Consider the following 19,237-nt stretch of genomic DNA (forward strand, 5'->3'; position numbering starts at 1 on the left):
ATAGCTCTTTAGATATTTTCCCGGTAGCTTTTTATAATAATATTAATATCTGAGAGTAAGATATTAGGTTTCTTAGTCTATTTATATAACTCTCTAGTAATAATATAATTATTAGTTTCTAGAAGCTTTATAATAAAAGCAGAGAGTTCTATTTTTATAGACTCGTTTATAAATTCTCTAGAAATACTAATGAGATATTTAGTTCGGAAAGGGCTATTAACGGAATAACCTGAACTAGTAGGAGCTTTACTAGAAGCCTTAGTAAAAGTTAATATAGTTTCTAGTTATATAATATCCTGAGAAATTAATCTATTATACTTTTCCTTTACTATATCTTCCCTGGCAGTCTCATTACTAGTATATATATAGGGCCTATAAGGTTATAAGATAGGGCTTGAGAGTAGTAGTTAGATTACTAGCCTATATATACTTATTACTCTAGGACTTGGTTAAAGAATAGCCTTTATTCGAGGTTCTTTAATTTTTGGGTTTTTAGGAAAGATTTCTAATATATTACTAATATATATTTATAAAGATATAAATATCTAATTCCTCTGAGAATTCTAAAGCTTTCTGCTTTTATTATTCTAGAATCTATTACTCGTATTTCTGAGGTTCTATTATCTTAGTAATACTTATATTACTAATAGTTCTAAATTAGTTTATTTAAAATCCTCTATAGGATTAAAGGAAATGAGTTTTAAATACTATTATAAATACGGTATTTAGGGCTTGGAAAGCAAGATAGAAGGTCTCTTATAAAGACAATTCAAAACTAAAGAAAAGAAAACTAGAATATAGGAGGCTATAAGAAGTATATATATTCTATAATATACTAGTCCCAATAGGGCTTAGCCTTCTAAATATCTCTAGTATATTCTAAGTATACTTCCCTAGTGAGGCGGCCGCGTCACGTGCGCCTAGAAGGTATCTGGTATCTAGTAAGGCATTTCAGATACCGGGTATCTAGGAATTATAATAGTAATTCTAGAATATATATAATAATACTAGTAGCTTTCTTAATTTCCTAAGTACTATTTTACTTATAATACTTTATAATAGCTTCCTTTTTTAGTTCTATATCTGTCTTAAAACATTTATTTATAGGTATATATTTATTATTAACTTTATTTTTAGGAAAGTACTAGAATTTATTTCTTTTAATAAACTATTTAAATTAATTCCTAATATATATTTTTCGGAGTATAATACTATTAAGTTCTTCTAATATATAGTACTTTTTTAATTAATTTATATATCTTATTCTATATAGACCAAGCTAATAATATAATAGCTTTATATTCCTTAATTTATTTTAATTTATTAATTTAATATTATATATAAGAACTAGATTCTTTTCGGAAATAGGCTTTAAATAAATCTAGTAAGTAGTATTAAATTACTTCTTTTTCTCTCGGTATCTTCTATTCTTTTTTATTCTAGCTTCTTTAATATTTTTATTTCTTATCTATATTTGCTTTATATATATTTCTAGAAATATTTCTCTATTATAAACTTTATTTTATTTAAGTATTCTCCAGATTAGAAAGTATATTTCTATAAGTAATATAGCTTTCTTATTATAAACTATATAAAAAGAAATAAATCTAGTTAATTCATATATAATAACTTAATTAGTAAATAAAATATATAATAGTAAATTAATTTAAGGCTTCTTTTTACCTATTATAAATATAATAAATACTTAAATAATTAGTTAATACCTTCTTTTAATTATATTATTTCCTTTAAAATTATAGGCTAAAATAATAATTCTATTAATTTCTAGCTTATTAAGTTTCTAAATTACTACTTTTTTAAATTCTAATCTATTATTTACCTTAAGCTAGCTAAATAAACCATACTTATAAACGATTTCTTTCTAAATAAACTTAGTAATCTTCTTACTAGTTAGGTTCTTTAAAAGTCTAGCTTTAACTTATTCTAAGAAGTTATTTCTAGTAATAACTAGTAAGTTATATCTTTTATAATCTAGTAGTTTAACTATATTAATCTCAAAGTAATAAAAAAGAGATATAGCTTTTATTAGATATAAAGCTTTTTCTTATCTTCTTTTATTCTTATACTAATAGACCTTATAAGTATTAATATACTTCTATATATAGTTATAGTAATCTTCCTAGTAATAATAGCTAGTTACTAAGTAAAAAATACTCTTTCTTCTTATATATTTAATTTTATTATATAGTTCTTTAATAATAATTTCCTTTTATTCTTAGTTATTAATAATAAGTTAAGGTAAGTATATTTTAAATATAATTCTTTATAGTAATTAATCTCTTATATTACAATTTAAAGCTTCTTTACTTAATTTTTAAAACTTGGCTCTAAATATCTCTTCCGGTCTAAAGAATATTATAAGATATTATATAATATTCTAGTATTATTTAGAATAGCTATTATTTAAAAGATCTAATAAAATAGTCGAGTTATTAAATAAAGTATAGGAATTAGTATTATTATTTACTATTTTACTAAAGGTTATATATAAAAGACTATAGCCTTTATTATATAACTTCTAGATTTTATTATTTTTTAATATTACTAATTTACTTCCAGATATAATAAGGCTTTAATTATTAATTTTTAGTAACTAGATACTATTATTCAAATATCTAATAAAGATCTTAGTAGTCTAATTTCTTAAAATAATATTATATAACTAAACCGGAATTATTTCCTTTAATTAAACTTTCTGTTTAATAGGTATTATTCTAATAGTATTAAGCTCTATTACTAACTATTTATTAATATTCTTATTATCTTTAGTATTATCTTCTTATTATAAATATCTTAATAATTTATGAGTAATAATATATTTAGTTCCTTTAATATATTTAATTTTAAAATCGAATAATTAAATCCATATTAACTAGTAAGTAACTAGAGCTCTAGGAAAATCTATAATTACTTTACTTAGTTATATAACAAGTATATTAATATCTAGTTTAAGAATAAAGTAAACTTTATATAGCCAGAATTATATTTTCTATAAATATTTTACTAGTTCTTAATATTCTTTTTTAGTAATATTATATCTTTATTTAATATTATTTCAGATTCCAGACTTATACTATATAACTCTCTTTTTTCCTTTATTATTATATTAATTAAGAGTTCTGCTCTATCTATCCAGGTTAGTATTTATTACTAATATAATTATTCCCTAACCTTCTAATAAATTATAGTATAACTTATAAAGTATTAGAATAGTAATAAGCTTTTCTTAAAGAATTTATATAGCTTATTTTTATTTATTATTCCAGTTCTATATTATACTTTTTTTATTAAGTAATAAATAAGTTTAGTAATAATTATAAAGCCTTTAATTCAAATATAATAATAAATAATAATTCTAATAAATACCTTACCTTTAGTTATATTATTATAATATTTCTATTTCAAGATCTTAATAATTCCTAAACTTAAAGGACTTCTTTTAAATACTTTATAGATAAAGCTAATAATAATTATATTATTATAATAGAACTATAATTTTTCTCTAATACTAGTTCTGGCTTATTTAATTCTATCCAAAATTATATTTAGGCTTTAAAGATGTTTAAATACAAAACACTAAATTCCAGGTAAAATAAGCTATTTATTATAATTTATATAAGGCCTCTTAATTCTAATATTATTAATAAATAGTATAGTAATTTTAGGAAATAGATTCTCTAGAATAGTTATAATAACTCATATAAACTATATAACGGAATTAGTAGCTTTCTAAAATAGTATAATTATTCTTAATAGTTCTAGAAATATTATAAGTATAATTAAATCTTTATTATAAATATCTAGTATAAGTTAATTATATTTAGAAAAAAAATTAATTAAAGAAATATAAATATATCTAGTAAATTCTTCCGAAATCTTATTAGTAAATAAGAATAAATTAATATCTTATAAGATTACTAAATTCATTTTTATAATAGTATTAATTAGTTTATAAGTTCTAGTAACTTTCTTTATAACTAAAAACCATAGATTTTAGTAAGGTCTATTATATTTCTTAAGAATTTTATAATCTAGATATTCTAATAATATCTTTACTATTACTAGTACTAGAGCTTTAGGATATGGGAAATTCTTTTCTTACTAGGCCTTATACTTAATAGTCTTAATTAGAATAAATAGACTAATATTTTTATAAACTTTTCTTATTTCTTTCTAATTAAATATAATTATATTTTCTTAATTAATTATTAATTCTTGAAATATAGCTAGTTTCTCTTCCTAGAGCCAGTTACTAATATCTAATTATTTAAGATATTCCGGAATAAGTTATAAATCTCTTAAAATAGCTAATATTCTTAATAAAAAATAATTCTTATATTTCCTAGTATATTTCTATAAATATTTTCTAGCTTTAAATTTCTTAAACTAGTCCGGATATTTACTAGGGCCCTTTCTAGTTCTATTATTAGTATTTACTAATTAAATCTTCTTATTCTTTATTTTATATATTCCTATAACTAGAAATAAACTATAATTATTATTTTTTTCTTTAAAAGCTATAGCTATTTTTTCTAGTATTCTTTTTATCTAATTTTTAGAATTTATAACTTTCTTATTTAGCTTCTTTCTAGTTAGATATAGAGAGTACTTTTTTATTTAATATTTTAATATATCTTTCTTAAACTCCTATATATTCCAGAATTCTTTCTAGTTTTAAGTTTCATATTTCTTAGCTTTAGAAATATATTTCTTTTTTAGAAATATTTTTATTTCTTTTTCTATTAAATCCGGAACTACTTTTAATAATATTCTAATTAGAACTCTTTCTACTTTAGTTTCTTTAAAAATATTATTAATTTCTTAAACTTCTAAACCCAAAATAAAAGAATTTATAGGAAATCCTAATATCTTTTCATTTCTTCTAATATTATTACTAGTTATAATACTAGGCTCTATTTTTCCTTTTTATCTTTTATTTCTTATTTTATATTATTTAATTTCTTAATTTTGGAAGCTTAATACTTTTAAACTATTATTTTCTTTTATTTTCTAGTATTCTTTAAAAATAAAATAATTATAATAATATAGGTATTCTAGTTATTTTTAGGGTTAGTAAACCTTTTATTCTATAAACTATTACTTTTATATATAATATTTATCTTTATTTTTACTAAGAATAGTTAACTAAGCAGGATTTTTAGAGCTTTTTTAACTAGAAAAAATATATCTTTATATCCTACTTTATTTATAACCTTAGTTTTAAGCTTTACTATTCTTATAAATCCAAATTCTGCTCTAGTAATAGTAAATATTTAATAATCTATAGTATTATATATTACTTTACTAATATTTCTAGAAATCTTTTTAAAGAAAATATTAGCTTTAGCTCTAGTATTAATTATTTCTTTATATTTAATACTTTTTTAAGGTTCTCGAAGTGTAAATTAGAGATATAGAGATTATATAATATACTTATAAGCTAGTAATATTCGAATATTAATACTATTACCTTTAAATTAAATAATTCTATTAGTATTAGGTATCTGAGCTAGTATTTCTAATTTTTTAAATATTCTATTTATTATATAAGCTATAGCTACTAGTTTTATAGATCTCCTAATATATCTAATTATATTTAATATAATAGTATTTCTTATTTATAAGATAATAAAATAAAGAGTATTATTTTTAACTTATTAGTTCTAAAGTATAATAACTAGATCTAGTATTTTTAAGATATAAATAAGTATTCTTGTTTTTTTCTAAGTCTTTAGAAATAAAATAGTTATTTTCTTTAGTAATCTTATTAGAATATTATTAACTTTAGGAATTCTATACTTATTATAGTTAAGAGTATATTAGGTTTCTAATTTATTCTATTTATTTCCGGAAATATTAATATTTATATTTTTAGTTAGGCTATTTCTTTATTTATTACTTCTTAAAATAGTATTTTTCTGGCTTCTTATATATAATAGCTTTTTTACTACTCTAGCTTGTTTTTAGAAAACCTTTTTAATTATTTCTATTTCTCTTTCCTTTTTTTTTTAATAAAGAACCTATTATAGTATTAATAGAAATACTATTTATAGCCAAATCTTAGTACTATTTATTAATTTCAGAACCCGAAATATTAGTAATTCTAATATAATTTTCTCTAAGACAAAGCGGCTATTTAGATTCCCTAGATATAATTTGCTTGTTTCTATATATAGATCCCGGTTAGCCAGTTTTCTTTTCTCTTTCTTGCCTAGTAAACTAGATATCCTCTATTAATCTCTAAATATTTTTAGGTCAAATATTTAAGTTATAGTTGAATTCTTCTCTTTAGACTTAGGAAACAATTTAGTTAAATTACTAGTATTTACTAATAAGGAAAAAGGAAATGCTTTTTTATTTAGACTTAAATAGTTCTTTATATTATTTTCTATTAAATTAATAAGTATATTTATAATTTATAAGTTCTTTTATTAATAGGTAATAGAACTAAAAGATATAAATATATTCTAGATTAATATTATTATTCTTATTTCTATTATAGTATTTATAGTAAATTCGTTTTTTCGGTTTTAAGTCTATATTATAGGCTATATTAACTTAAATAGTATTTTCTAATTATACTTGAGACTAACTTTCTCTAGAACATAGTTATTTAGATTCTTTATTTATTCTAGCTTAACTATTATAGCTACTATAGTATTCTTTATAACTTCTATTATAACTTCTAGTATATTTTCCCTAAAGACCCGAATTATATTTACTAGGCTATTAATACTATTATACTTATTATAATTAACTAGATTATATAAATAGGCTATAGATATTTTCCCGAATTATAATAATAGCTATATTAAGCTATCTTTATAGGTTCTCCTGAGTTATAATAATAATAAATAGTTTTTCTAGACTTTTTACTAGCTAGTTAATATTATCTTTCTTAAGTTTACTACTTTTAGTAGGTTTTATATAATTAGCCGCAGGCTAGGTTTTCTTCTTACTTATATTTATAGTAATTTCAGGAAATATAATAGAAAGTATTAGTAAAGAATAATTATCTTCTAGTTTAAGAATTATATTATAGACTATTATATTCAAGTATTCTTATTTAAGTCTAGATATATCTGGGTTATTAGTAATATTAAAATAGTATTTCTTCTTTTTATACTAATAGAATATTACTACTTTCTTATATATCTTATTATATTTATAAATAGAAATATTTATAAACTCAAAGTTCGTATTCTTAAAAATATAATCTCTTATTAGAATAGATAATTCTCTTATAAATTCTCGATACTAAATAATTTCATTTATCTTTTTCCTTTTAGTAACTTCTTTAATATTCTATTAAATATATTAATATAAGACTTGAAAGAGATTTTTCTATTCTAAACTTATATAATAATCTAATTAAGAAAGTTATAGCTAATTTTAAGTATTTCCTAGTTATATTCTCGGAATTCCTTTAGTAAGGCTTTAAAGAACTTGGTTTTCTAGTAATTTCCTGGATTATTAGTATAGTACTCTAATATAGTCTTAATCTAATTCTTATAAATAGAAGAGATATAACGGATAATTCTCTTTCTTTTAGTATTATTAGGAATATAATAGTTCTTATATATATTTATATACTATTTCAAGAATATAGAAATATTATTTCCCTAAAACTATAGTATTTCAGGAGCTTCTATAAATAGCAGATTCAAATCCAATACTAGTATATACTTATTTTTAGCTATATTAATCTCAATAATTTCTTCTATAATTAATTATAAAGTTTCTATACCTGAGACTTTTACTAATAAGATTTCTAAAAAAACTAATTTCTTATTTAAATATATCTTTTAATTTGAGAACCAGAATTAGAGAGAAACTAGTTAATAATAATAAATATAATCGAGATTTGAGTTTTAATATTAGTAGTAATAAAGTAATAGCTTTTCTAGTCTTATTTCTATTACTTATACTTTCTTTTCTATTTTATTAGCTTAATATCTATAGTATTTTCTCTTAATTTTACTAAACTAGATATATCTAGTATATCAAATAATTTAATTAATTATAATTATTGGCCGGTAATCAAATTAAATTAAGTCAGAATAGTAGTAATCAAATTATAATTAATTATTTACTTAATTTAATTAAATATAATTAATTATTTGGTCACGTGGTATTACACGTGACTATAGAGATAGCACAAGCGTTATCGGGCAAAAATAAAGTTTATTCTAGCCTAATTTAGATATTACCTTACTATAATAGGCTTAATAGCTAGTATGCCGCCTTTACTTTCTTTACTTATCTTTATAACTGTTGCATGGCAACTGCAGGCTGACCACGTGACTTGTCTTCACGTGACCATGATTATTATATTCAAGCTCTGGCCACCCACACTACACCTCTCTTCCTTGGATATCTAATATATACTATATATACCCGCATTTATTGCAATAGTAAATAAGTGTTATGGTAGTGGTTTTGGCTTCCCTAGTCACGTGGTGTGATTATGTAATATCCGCAGCAAATAATTCACATATATATTACTTTGCTCTCCTTCTCTTTTCTTAGGAAATTAACTTACCTTTGCTCTCTCTACGCTTTAATCGTATATTATTTAAAGAAAAAGAAGAGAACTTATTATTTATATAACTTTTATATAACTGTCACGTGATAATTAAAAATAATTAAATATATTTAATTATAATTAGTCTAATAATTAATTATTTTTTTGGAAGTCGATAATCAAATTATAATTAATTAGAAAATTAATTTAATTAAATATAATTAATTACCTTAATTATTTTTTTGATATACTGGATATATCTATTAATATTATTAAAAGTAATAATAAAAATAATAAATATAATTTCTTTTCTGACTTTTCTGAATTCTCTTTTGTTTTTTTATTTTGTATTTATTTCTTTTTCTAGAAACTTCTCTAGTTTATTTATATAATTTCTTATTTCCGATTTCTTTTTAATTTTTATTTCCGATTCCTGTTTACTATTTTACTTAAAATTAAGAATATTTCCTTTTTTAGGTATCTTTTCCGGATTTAGTAATAAGCTTTTTTACTAAAACTAATATTACCTTTATTCCGGTCTTTATTATAACTAAAAATAATATATAAATTAATAATATAACTTTATTTCCGAATACTAAAGTCTATTTCTAACTAAGATCTAATTCATATTATCTTAGTATAATCTTTCTTATTCTATTTCCTTTATTTCTTTTCCTTTTATAATTAGTCTCTATTTCTACTACTTTTATATATTATACTAGTAACTATATCTTATAGCTAATTCATATCCAAATTATTAGATATATTAGAAATTAATATAAGATACTAAGATTAATACTTATATATTCTTAATATTTTAGCCTTAGACTTAAGGTATTATAATAGCCCTTTTTCTCTCTTAACTTACTAAGCTAATAATCCGCTTTATAGATATCTCTCAGAACTTTATAAGAGTATTACCTTAATTATAAAGTTTCTATCTTCCCTATATTACTTATTATAAAATATATAAAAGAGAAACTATAATAAAACAAAAACTTATATAAAGTATATTAGAATATAAATATAACTTAATAATAAAATAATAAATTAAAAGTATAAATAATAAAATATAAATAGTAGATAGTATATAAAAGCTTAATTAATTAAATACTTATAAAGAATTATTCTCTAAGTCTATAGAAAAACCAGCTTTCTTATATGATTTCCGTAAGTTATATATAAAAAGCCGCGGCCTTTACTATATAACCTAAACCTTAAAACTACTAAAACAATATGATTTTTAATAAATATAGCCTGCTATATTATAGTATCTGGTATCTAAATAAGGCATCTATAGTTACCTAATAGTTATATATAATCCCGAGCTTGAACTAGTATATAGGCCCGTATATAGCTTGTAATTATTTAGATCCGAGGCTTTTTTAAGATTCTCTTCTCTTTTTAGCTTTAAATTATTAAAATAAAGATAATCTAATTATATCTTTTAGGCCCTAGATCTTATACTTGTAATAATATACTAGCTTATAAGAGGCTTAGTATTCTAAATATCTCTAGTATATTTCTAGTATATTTTCTTAATAATATAACTATATTATATAATTTAAAGGTAATTAAAAGTAATAAAATATAAGTAATAAAATATAAGTAATAAGATATAAGTAATAAAATATAAATAATACTAATTAAATAATTATATTAGCTAATTAAATATATTATTTAATAAAGAAAAGATATTAATATCTAAAGTAATTATTAATTATAATTCTTATAAGGCTTATTATAATTATTTATATAACTTATTATTATTATCTGTTTTTAATAAATAGGATTTAGTTATTATTTATTTGTATTATTTAACTTTTATTATTTGAGTTTGAAATTTAATTCGACTTTTAATAAATCTTAGTAAGAATTAGGATTTAATATAAAGATTTAAAGCTAAGTATAGTAATTATATTTAATAAATTACCTAATTATATTTACCTTAATTAAAAAAAGATCTCAATAAAGCAAAGAGAAAAGAAAGAAAGGTTATTTCGAATATGTCAATGCGTGGCTGCGGGTCCTCGTTCTTGCTTCCCGTACCTTGAAGAGTGGGCATATGGTCGTTTTCTTTGGCGGTAAACTTCCTGGCCTTGGCCTCGATCCATAAGTTGGAATTGTCAATAAAGCAGCGGCATATCTGTGTTTCAGCCATGTTATTCTCTCATATTAGTCTTTCTACTCGTCCTTGATTGTATTCTCAGTGGTGTAGTTTTTTGCCTTCACGACTTGAGCTTGTAGGAGAGATGGCGCGGCCACGAGTTGGTCTGGCAATACTAAACCAGGTGATGCACCATGAGAAGAAAAAAACTTCACAATATCGCGACACTGCAGATATAACAAAGTCAAATTAATGAAGATCTGAACGAGTTGGAAGTCATACAAAGGCATCTGAAAAAGTCTATGCCGGGCAGTGGAAGAAATCGTGCAATTTTTGCTTGACACCTTTTAAACTATATACGTTTTCCTTATATTACTGTGATCGTATGGTGGAGTTCGAAATAACAGGGATTCGGAAAGGGAGGAAACTTGTTAGTTCAAGATTTCGGGTCGACGTTCCTGCCCAGCAGGTACCCTCTAAAATCTGCATAAATCTGCATAAGCATACTCAAGTGAGTCGACATCGTCACCTCAGCAATATTTCCAGAAAGAAGTTGTAGGCAGGCTCTACTTCCTCGTCCCATTGCCTTGATCCAGGCTCTAACAGAAGGTCGTGGAGGTGCTTGCTACTGTCTAGCCTGACGAACTTGTGTTCGACACCGGCTTCACTGAGCGCAGATACGAACCTGTCTGCAGAGTCTATGAGTACCACTTTATCCACTTTGCTATGTACCACGCATGTTGGCGTGCAAAAGTTCCCCTTTCTTACTTGAGCGAGCGGGCTGATTAATTCGACTCTCGCTGCGTCCGGGCGTTTGAAGACCGTATCGCCCTCACTGTTGGGTGGAGGAATTCCGTCTAGGATAAGCGGAAGGCCAATGCCCTCTTTGAACATTGACAGAACTAGAGCGGATCGCGGATCACTCGGGCGCACAAATCCAACGCCCTCGAGGTATTTTGCATCGCCCTTTGACTCGTAACTGGTCAACGGTTTTGCTAGAAGTGACGTCCTGATGTCATGTATTGAAATTGTTCGTTCCGGGAATTTTCTGTCCGCGTCGATATCTTCGGATTCGAAGCCTGTGGGCGCGTAGAAAGACAGAATAGTCCTTGGTGGCTGTATCCCCGAGGCTCTTGTTGTCCAAGCACTAGTTAAGGCAAGATGGCCCCCCGTGGACCAGCCGATGATCCCAACACGACTTGCGTCCAGTTCGATGCCCGTTCGCTCTAGAAATTTCGGTAGTGAATGCTGCACCCAGAACACTGAATCACGCACGTCTGAAATGGCTCCGTCGAGAACATTGACTTCAGGGCAAAGGCGATAGTCAATGCTCACTGGTAAAATCCCGTTCGCAAGGAGGTGAGCAGTCTGATGTGGGCGAATGGCCTTGCGAGAGAGTGTCATGTAGCCACCTCCGTGGATCATGATAGCTTCAAGATAATCAGCATGTCAACGATTCCACCGCATTTGACGGTGACACACCTATAGGCATCGGACAACTTGGAACGTCATTGGGCAAGTACACATCCGCCTCAATATCAACACCATCCTCGACTTTGTAGACGAAAGTCAACAATTTCTCCTGCGCCTGTTTGACTCCGTTTGACAATACAACATTGTTCTTCTGCTGCAACTTAGCTGTGCGAGGACGATTTGAAACCCCGAGAGCAGCCACCGCATCTTCGGTCTTAGGTTGTTCTGCTCATTTAGCATCAGTCACCCCATCTTATTTCTACCTCGGGAAGGATTTACCTTTTACCAGCGCACGACCTTGAGCACTCAGGAAATCAATAATGTCCTGCACTGTCGACTCCAAGCTCAACTGCTCATTGCCAATGTCCACTTCGAATTCGTCTTCGACAGACGATTTCAACTCCACAGAAGATAGCGAATCGACGCCCAGAGATCGTAGAGAATCCCTAGGCTGAATAGCATTGACAGACACACCGCAGTTATCTGCGATAACAGCCAGCAACTTAGTGTAGTCCACGCTAGTCGAGGAGGACTTTGAGGGAGATTTTGGCGTCCCAGCAGTAGGTGTAGCCGCAGACCTGGCAGTGAGCACGGGTTTCGCTGTATTCTTTGGTAGCGGGAGTGCCGTTGATGTCGATTGGAGCCGGGCCGTAATCGAGAGTACAGACTCGTTTGCAATTTCTTTTGACGGAATGCTTATTCCGAAGATTTTCTCAATTTCGTCGACAAGCTCTATCGCAGCCAGCGAGTCGAGACCAAGATCGTCCATTCGTGCTTGCTCTGGCATTTTTCCGACAGTGATGCCCACGAATTGGGCAATCGTGCTTTTCAACACCTCCAGCTTCTTATTGAATCCATTTTCCCTATCCCAGCTTAAGACCGTAATATCAGTATCAGCGCCGGTTTCCGATGATGCCTCTTCGTCCGAATCTGAGGTCTTGTCCGAGTCAGACGGTGACATGTTCTTGGTGACAGCTGGAACACCCTTGATTGCCACTTTGGCATTGGCAGCACGGTTGGCGTTGTCTAACAGTTTCTCCAGGACAACCACGGGCATCTTTGTGAATCGACAGCCGAGGTAGTTCACGGCCAGGACTCCCTCTTGGTTGAGCACAAAGACATCCCCAGATACCTTCCGCTCACCTTGCGGTGTGAAGATCGCATAGACAGTCCAGTTGCGAGAGTCACGAAAATTGATACTTGCTGTAACAAACGCTTGATCGATGGCACTAGCAATGAATACCTCATCAGGACTGTTCTGTCCGCTGCTGTTGATCATCAAACCAATGACTTGGATAAAGATATCAAGCGAGACGGCATCGAAACGCGTCGACACTGTGCTCTCTCCGGAGTCGGCCTCAGAGTTCGGTACTTGAATGGTAGCCAAAGCTTCGTTACCGGCAATGGTCACAGATTCGATGCCGCGGAGGACAGGCCCATACATCACGACCCGTGAGAATAAATCATAGGCACGAGAAGACCGCAAAGTCTCTGCTCGAGCAGCATCTGGAATCTGAGAGATTCGACTTGCAACCAGACGTTGGTATGCCCACAGGCCACTGACACCCTTCTGATTGATGTCAACAGTACCAGCGGCATGTATGATTGGCTTTCCAGAGAGATTGTCTCTACTAGTACTGGTTACTTCAAAGTGCCAGGAAGAATGTGACTCGAGCTTGCTCAGAGCCACCTCGATACTACGGGTGGCGCCAAGTCCAAGTGGCGAAGAGTACTTGACCTCGGAGAATTGCAAAGCATTGTGTTGTACTTCGACGCCTAAGAGGTCCAGAGCCATAATTGCAAACTCCATATACATCGACGCGGGGCATAGCGCTCGGCCACGGACTGCATGACCTCTAACGATAGCTTGGAATCTCTTGGTCGCAGCGTTGACCTCGAACACTTTTCTAGACGAGGAGGATTCCGCGTCTCTTGGAACGACAAGCATAGGGCTGGCAAATACGCTCTTATGGCCATTTGTGGTTGATATTGCCGAAGAGTCGCGGTGCAAGGCTTTAACAGCCCGGTCAATGTTCGGCAGCCAGTGTTTCGTCTTTTGGAACTTGTACGGAGGTAACCAAACTTGATGAATTCCCCTCTGAGCATTGTCAAGAAACGGAACGTATGTTGTGTCGATGCCTTCGCTCCAAAGCTTGATAGTTGCTGCTAGGAACCCGGCTGTCGAGTCCTCTGCGCTGCCTGAATCGACAGGAACGAAACAGTGCGCGTCCGTCTTTGTGACCGCTCGCTTGACCATCGATGTGATGGGCGAGCCTATGCCAGCTTCGACGAAGACGCAATTTTCATGAGCATTCTCAATGCGTTTGATAGCTTCTTCGAAATACACTGGCGCTCGCGTGTGTTCGCGAATCCTGTCGGATGTAACGACGGTCCTCTGCAATGACGTTGCGGGCTCGAATGGGATGGTCGCCTCTCTAAATACCAAAGCCTTTGCAACAACTTCTATGTCGTCAAGAATGGACTCCGTAAAAATTGAGTGGAAAGCATGACTAACGTCAAGGCGCTGAGAACGGATCTGTGGTTTAGTCTTGGCAGACAAGAATCCCTCAAGGTTCTCGATGTCTTTGTCTTTGCCCACGACGACCTGACTAGAGGCGGAGTTGAAACACGCTATCTCCAGAGACAAGCCGCTGTCTTTGATGAAGGTGGCCATCCTTTGCTTATTCGTATACACAGCGAGCATGGTACCTCGCTCCGGACCCCACTTGGAATGTATCAGGCTTGCTCGTGCAGCAATAAGCCGCATACCATCCTGAAGCGACAAGATGCCAGACACAACCATTGCTGTCAGCTCACCAAAGCTGTGACCGATGACTGCTGCGACCGAAAGACCCGAATCAATCCAGCTCATAGCGCATGCGTACTGTAGGGCAAAAGTTCCGCACTGGAGCAAAACCACATCGTAGGTGGGTTGTTGGCTGAAGATGCCGGGAAGCATTGACGGATAGCCTAGGTCCGTAAGGGTCGCATTGCACTCGTCAATGTACCTGCGTAGACGCGGCACAGACTTATAACTCGATTCGTGTAGTCCAACAATCTGGCGGCACTGGCCTGAAAACACGAGGCACACTTTCCTTGGTTGTTCTGGAATCAAAATATCGGATGTGTTCTTCAAGGCATGTAGCAAGGACTCAGATGACGGCAAGGAAGCTGAGACGGAAGCGATCAGCCGCACTGAGTGGCGTTTTCGCCGCTCGGCCAGGGTGAAGGCAACGTCCGCAAGGCTAAGGTTCTCTTGAGCTGGCAGCCCGAGATAGCGAACCAAGCTCTCGGCGGTTGTGTGGAGACTCGCTGCGCAATTTGCACTGAGGATGAGCGGAAATCTCTCGTTCTTGTTGTGTACATCCACCGATCCCCTTTTAGCGACCTGAGGTGGTTGACTGCAGAACAGAGCAGAGTTGCTACCGGCAGCTCCATAACTGTTGATGCAGGCCGCCTTGAAAGGTGCGTCCCATGCTTCAATAGCCGTCGGGATCTTCATCTTGTCAGCTTCCAGAGATCCAATCTTGGGGTTTATGGACTTGAAATTGGCAATTGGAGGTACGCCTTCATGCTGAAGCATGGTGAGGATCTTGCACAGACTCTGCACGCCTGCTGCGGTCTCTGCGTGACCTACGTTCGCCTTGAGCGAACCTAGGGAGAGAGCTGTTGCGCGAGAAGGGCCCGCAAAAACCTCACGCACAGTGGCTATCTCGAGTGGGTCGCCAACCTGCGTTCCAGTTCCGTGGGCTTCAACATATGAAATTTGGTCCGGCTGCAGAGCTGATTGTCTGAGAAGTCTTTTGTAGAGGGTCTTTTGAGCTGGTGAAGACGGAACTGTAATGTTCGGTGAAAGGCCACCTTGGTTGGTTGCGATGGCTAGAATGACACCGAGAATCTGCTGTCCCTCGGCAACAGCTTCTTTTAAAGGCCTGAGAAGCACTAAAGCACAGCCTTCACCGCGGCAGTATCCGTCTGCAGCTACATCGAACGGCTTACATTGGCCAGTAGGGCTCAAGAAACCAGCTTTGGCGAGGTCCAAGAAGTTGTGGACGCCGGTCAGAACATTGACGCCACCGGCTAGAGCCATGGAGCACTCTCCACTTTGAATCGCCTTACACGCTCGGTTTATTGCTACCAGGGAAGACGAACAAGCCGTATCAATGACCTCAGAAGGGCCATGCCAACCAAACTGGTAGCTAATTTTGCCCGAGAGAAAAGCTCGAATCGTGCCTGTGGACGTAAAAGCAGTCGGCGCATGGACAGCGGTGTTGTCAAGATACTCGACGAAGCTAGCGCCAATGAAGCATCCGATATTGTCGGCCGACTCCCTTCGGTGGTTTCGTAGATACCCGCTAGAATCGAGGGCTTGATAGGCGACCTCGAGCAGTACTCGCTGCTGCGGGTCCATATTCGTGGCTTCCCGCGGGCTGATCTTGAAAAATGTGTGATCGAAGCGATCCGGATCGTCGATGAAATTACCCCAGAATTTCTGCTTGCTCGCCCATTTCTGATCAAGACCTGCCTTGAAACTTCCATAGAGATCGAAGCGGTCGGTTGGAACCTCGACAGCCCTGGATTCGCCACGCGCTATCAACTGCCAGAGTTCTTCCAAGTCGTCCGCGCCAGGGATGCGGCAGGCAGCCCCGACGATTGCGATGGCGTTCTCGGGGTATTTATAGTTTTCGGCTTTCCCCCGGACCGACACTTTCTCGATGTACGACAGGACGTCCAGTTTGGTAATATGCAAATTTTTCATGTGAAAAGGCATAAGAGGTATGCAATCGCCAATTCCAAACACAGTAAACAAGTGAGATGCATGGCCGGTCGCAACGAGGTCGCTCGCAGTCTCTTGCAGGAGCGTGTACCATTCGCACTTGCGCGTCAGAATGGTGTATATCAGTTCAGAGGTAAGTGGTGCGTCTGAGATGATCTGTCCGTTCGTGTTGGAGCGAATTGGTATTCGTAATTGTCGAGAGTGCGGGAGGGTGAGAGACGGCTCCGAGCAAGCAAGGTCATTGAGATCCTCAGCAAGCTCTGCATTTTCGGGATTGTGGACTTTGCCACGCAAGTGAACACCATGCACAAGAAGACCTTGCTCCCGAGCGTGTGCGGATAGCGTTTCCAGCACAGGAACAGTCCCAACGATACTTATCGTCTTCGGATCTGTGACAGCTGAAATATATGCCTGTTTGCCACCGAATTAGCTGAAAGTCAAATAACGTTTCGTTATAGAACCAAAATTACCCCGGGATATTTTTTCACCAGTTCCTCCCCCTGATCTGGTCTCTTTAATCGCAAGACAATCGTAGTGGGTCCAGGTATATTTTCGTCATCGCCAAGCTCTCCATAAGCCCCGATCCCTAGTGCTATTCGCATAGAGGTGATGGCGTTTTGAACAACCTCGTCCTCGTTACTGGAACATGCAATGGCCGCCGCTGGCAGAAGACCACCGCAATATCCTTGGATGCCGCCTCCTCGGTTTAATGATTCTTGGAAATCATTGTGAGAAACTTGACGGGCTTCCAGATATTGCAAGTATTGGCATGTCTGAACAATGGTCAAGAGGGGTAATGCGAATATCCCAGACATGTGGTCAGCAATAGGCTCGGAGTGGCCCGTTGCGATCCAATCTGCAAATGATTTCATGTAACGTGGGCCTTGCTTCAAGGCCGCAATGTCTTTGCGGTGATTGGCAAATATCTGCCACGTTTGCTCAAGGCGGCCAATTGCATTAACAAATGGCTGCAAGTACAGTGTGCTTGTGAGAAATGCATGAATGCTGTTCAGATATGCAGCCGTGGGAGCTTTGCTTTGTGGAGAAAAGACCGCAACGGACGGCAGGATGTGCTTAGTCTCGATTGTCATGGCGAGTCAGTTGAGGCAAAGAAGGTTGAATTAGAAGGATTGTGCGCGAGGATACAACAAAGAGAACTGCTATTAAGAGTGCTCAGAAGATTGTGTGCGTTACACTGAGAGGCGTGGTGTGGTTTTATATCGCCGGGTACTTGGTTTCCGTTAGGAGCTAACCGATCCCCGCACCAAAACACGCGCTTAAGAAAAACACTTTTACTAATTAAAAAGTAACCACTTTATAAAATCCTTTTATTTTCAATATATAGGATTCCCTAAGTATATAAAGCCTACTAATAGTATTAAATTACATAGATAATAAATATATCTTATAAAATTTTATTTTTAATAATTTTAATTAAAATATATTAATATTAATATTACTTTTATATTATATAATACTATAAAGCGAAAAAAATTATAAAATTATTACTTTATTATGGTATTTATAATATATATATTAAATTTTTATATAATCTGTTTTTTAAAGAGTTAATTATAAAACTAAAGATTTAAATTTTGAAATTCTGAAATTTTTTATAATAATTTTTAAAAGATTTATATAATATAAAAGTAAAAGAAATTCTTAATTTTGTTTTTATATACTTCTCTAATATATAACTAATAATATTATAGTATTATTAATAAAAATGATTTATATTTACTTTTATTTATATAAAGAGCTTTAAAATATAAATAATATATAATATAATATTATTCTAAATTATTCTAAATTTAAAATTATAGAGTTTTATATATATATAATACTTTTAATAAAAATCAAAATCAAAATAGCTTTATTATATATACTATTTATAAATAAATTAAAGGAATTAAGTATAAGTTCTTTATTAAGTTATATTTTATAAGAAACTTAAAAATTAATAATAATTTAATTTTCTTTAAACTTTTACTTAAATTTTATTAAGAAATTATACTTTTTATAAAAAATCTTTTATATATTATAAATAGTATAAGTATTTTAAGTATAAAATATATAGCTTTATAATAATTTATATATTAATTAAAAAGTTATATTAAAAGTTTATTCTTTTATATATATAAATATAAATTTAATAGTTATTATAATTATTATAAATCCAATATTATTATTATACTAGGTTATTATTCTATATAATTAAATTTTAAATTTTATAATAAACGGATTTGTAGTTATTTAGTTATTAAAGAAACAAAAATTCGCGAAAACGTGTTTTGGTGCGGGACGTGTTTTGGTGAGGGACTTCGGTTATGAAGGC

At 31.8% G+C, this 19,237-nt stretch overlaps 1 protein-coding gene across 1 annotated transcript; it reads right to left on the bottom strand.

The window, feature by feature from the left end:
* Positions 1 to 10,923: 10,923 nt before the first annotated feature.
* On the bottom strand, positions 10,924 to 17,993 carry K444DRAFT_666726 (ketoacyl-synt-domain-containing protein; the record flags this gene model as incomplete). The annotated part of the gene is made up of 4 exons (XM_024887215.1): positions 10,924 to 12,082; positions 12,135 to 12,350; positions 12,405 to 17,313; positions 17,373 to 17,993. 4 exons carry the CDS (start codon positions 17,991 to 17,993, stop codon positions 11,178 to 11,180), a joined length of 6,651 nt encoding a protein of 2,216 aa, XP_024732408.1. The 3' UTR covers positions 10,924 to 11,177.
* Between the last annotated feature and the right edge of the window lie 1,244 nt (positions 17,994 to 19,237).

This window comes from Hyaloscypha bicolor (assembly GCF_002865645.1).
Source record: "Hyaloscypha bicolor E unplaced genomic scaffold K444scaffold_125, whole genome shotgun sequence".
In the NCBI taxonomy this organism is placed as follows: domain Eukaryota; kingdom Fungi; phylum Ascomycota; class Leotiomycetes; order Helotiales; family Hyaloscyphaceae; genus Hyaloscypha; species Hyaloscypha bicolor.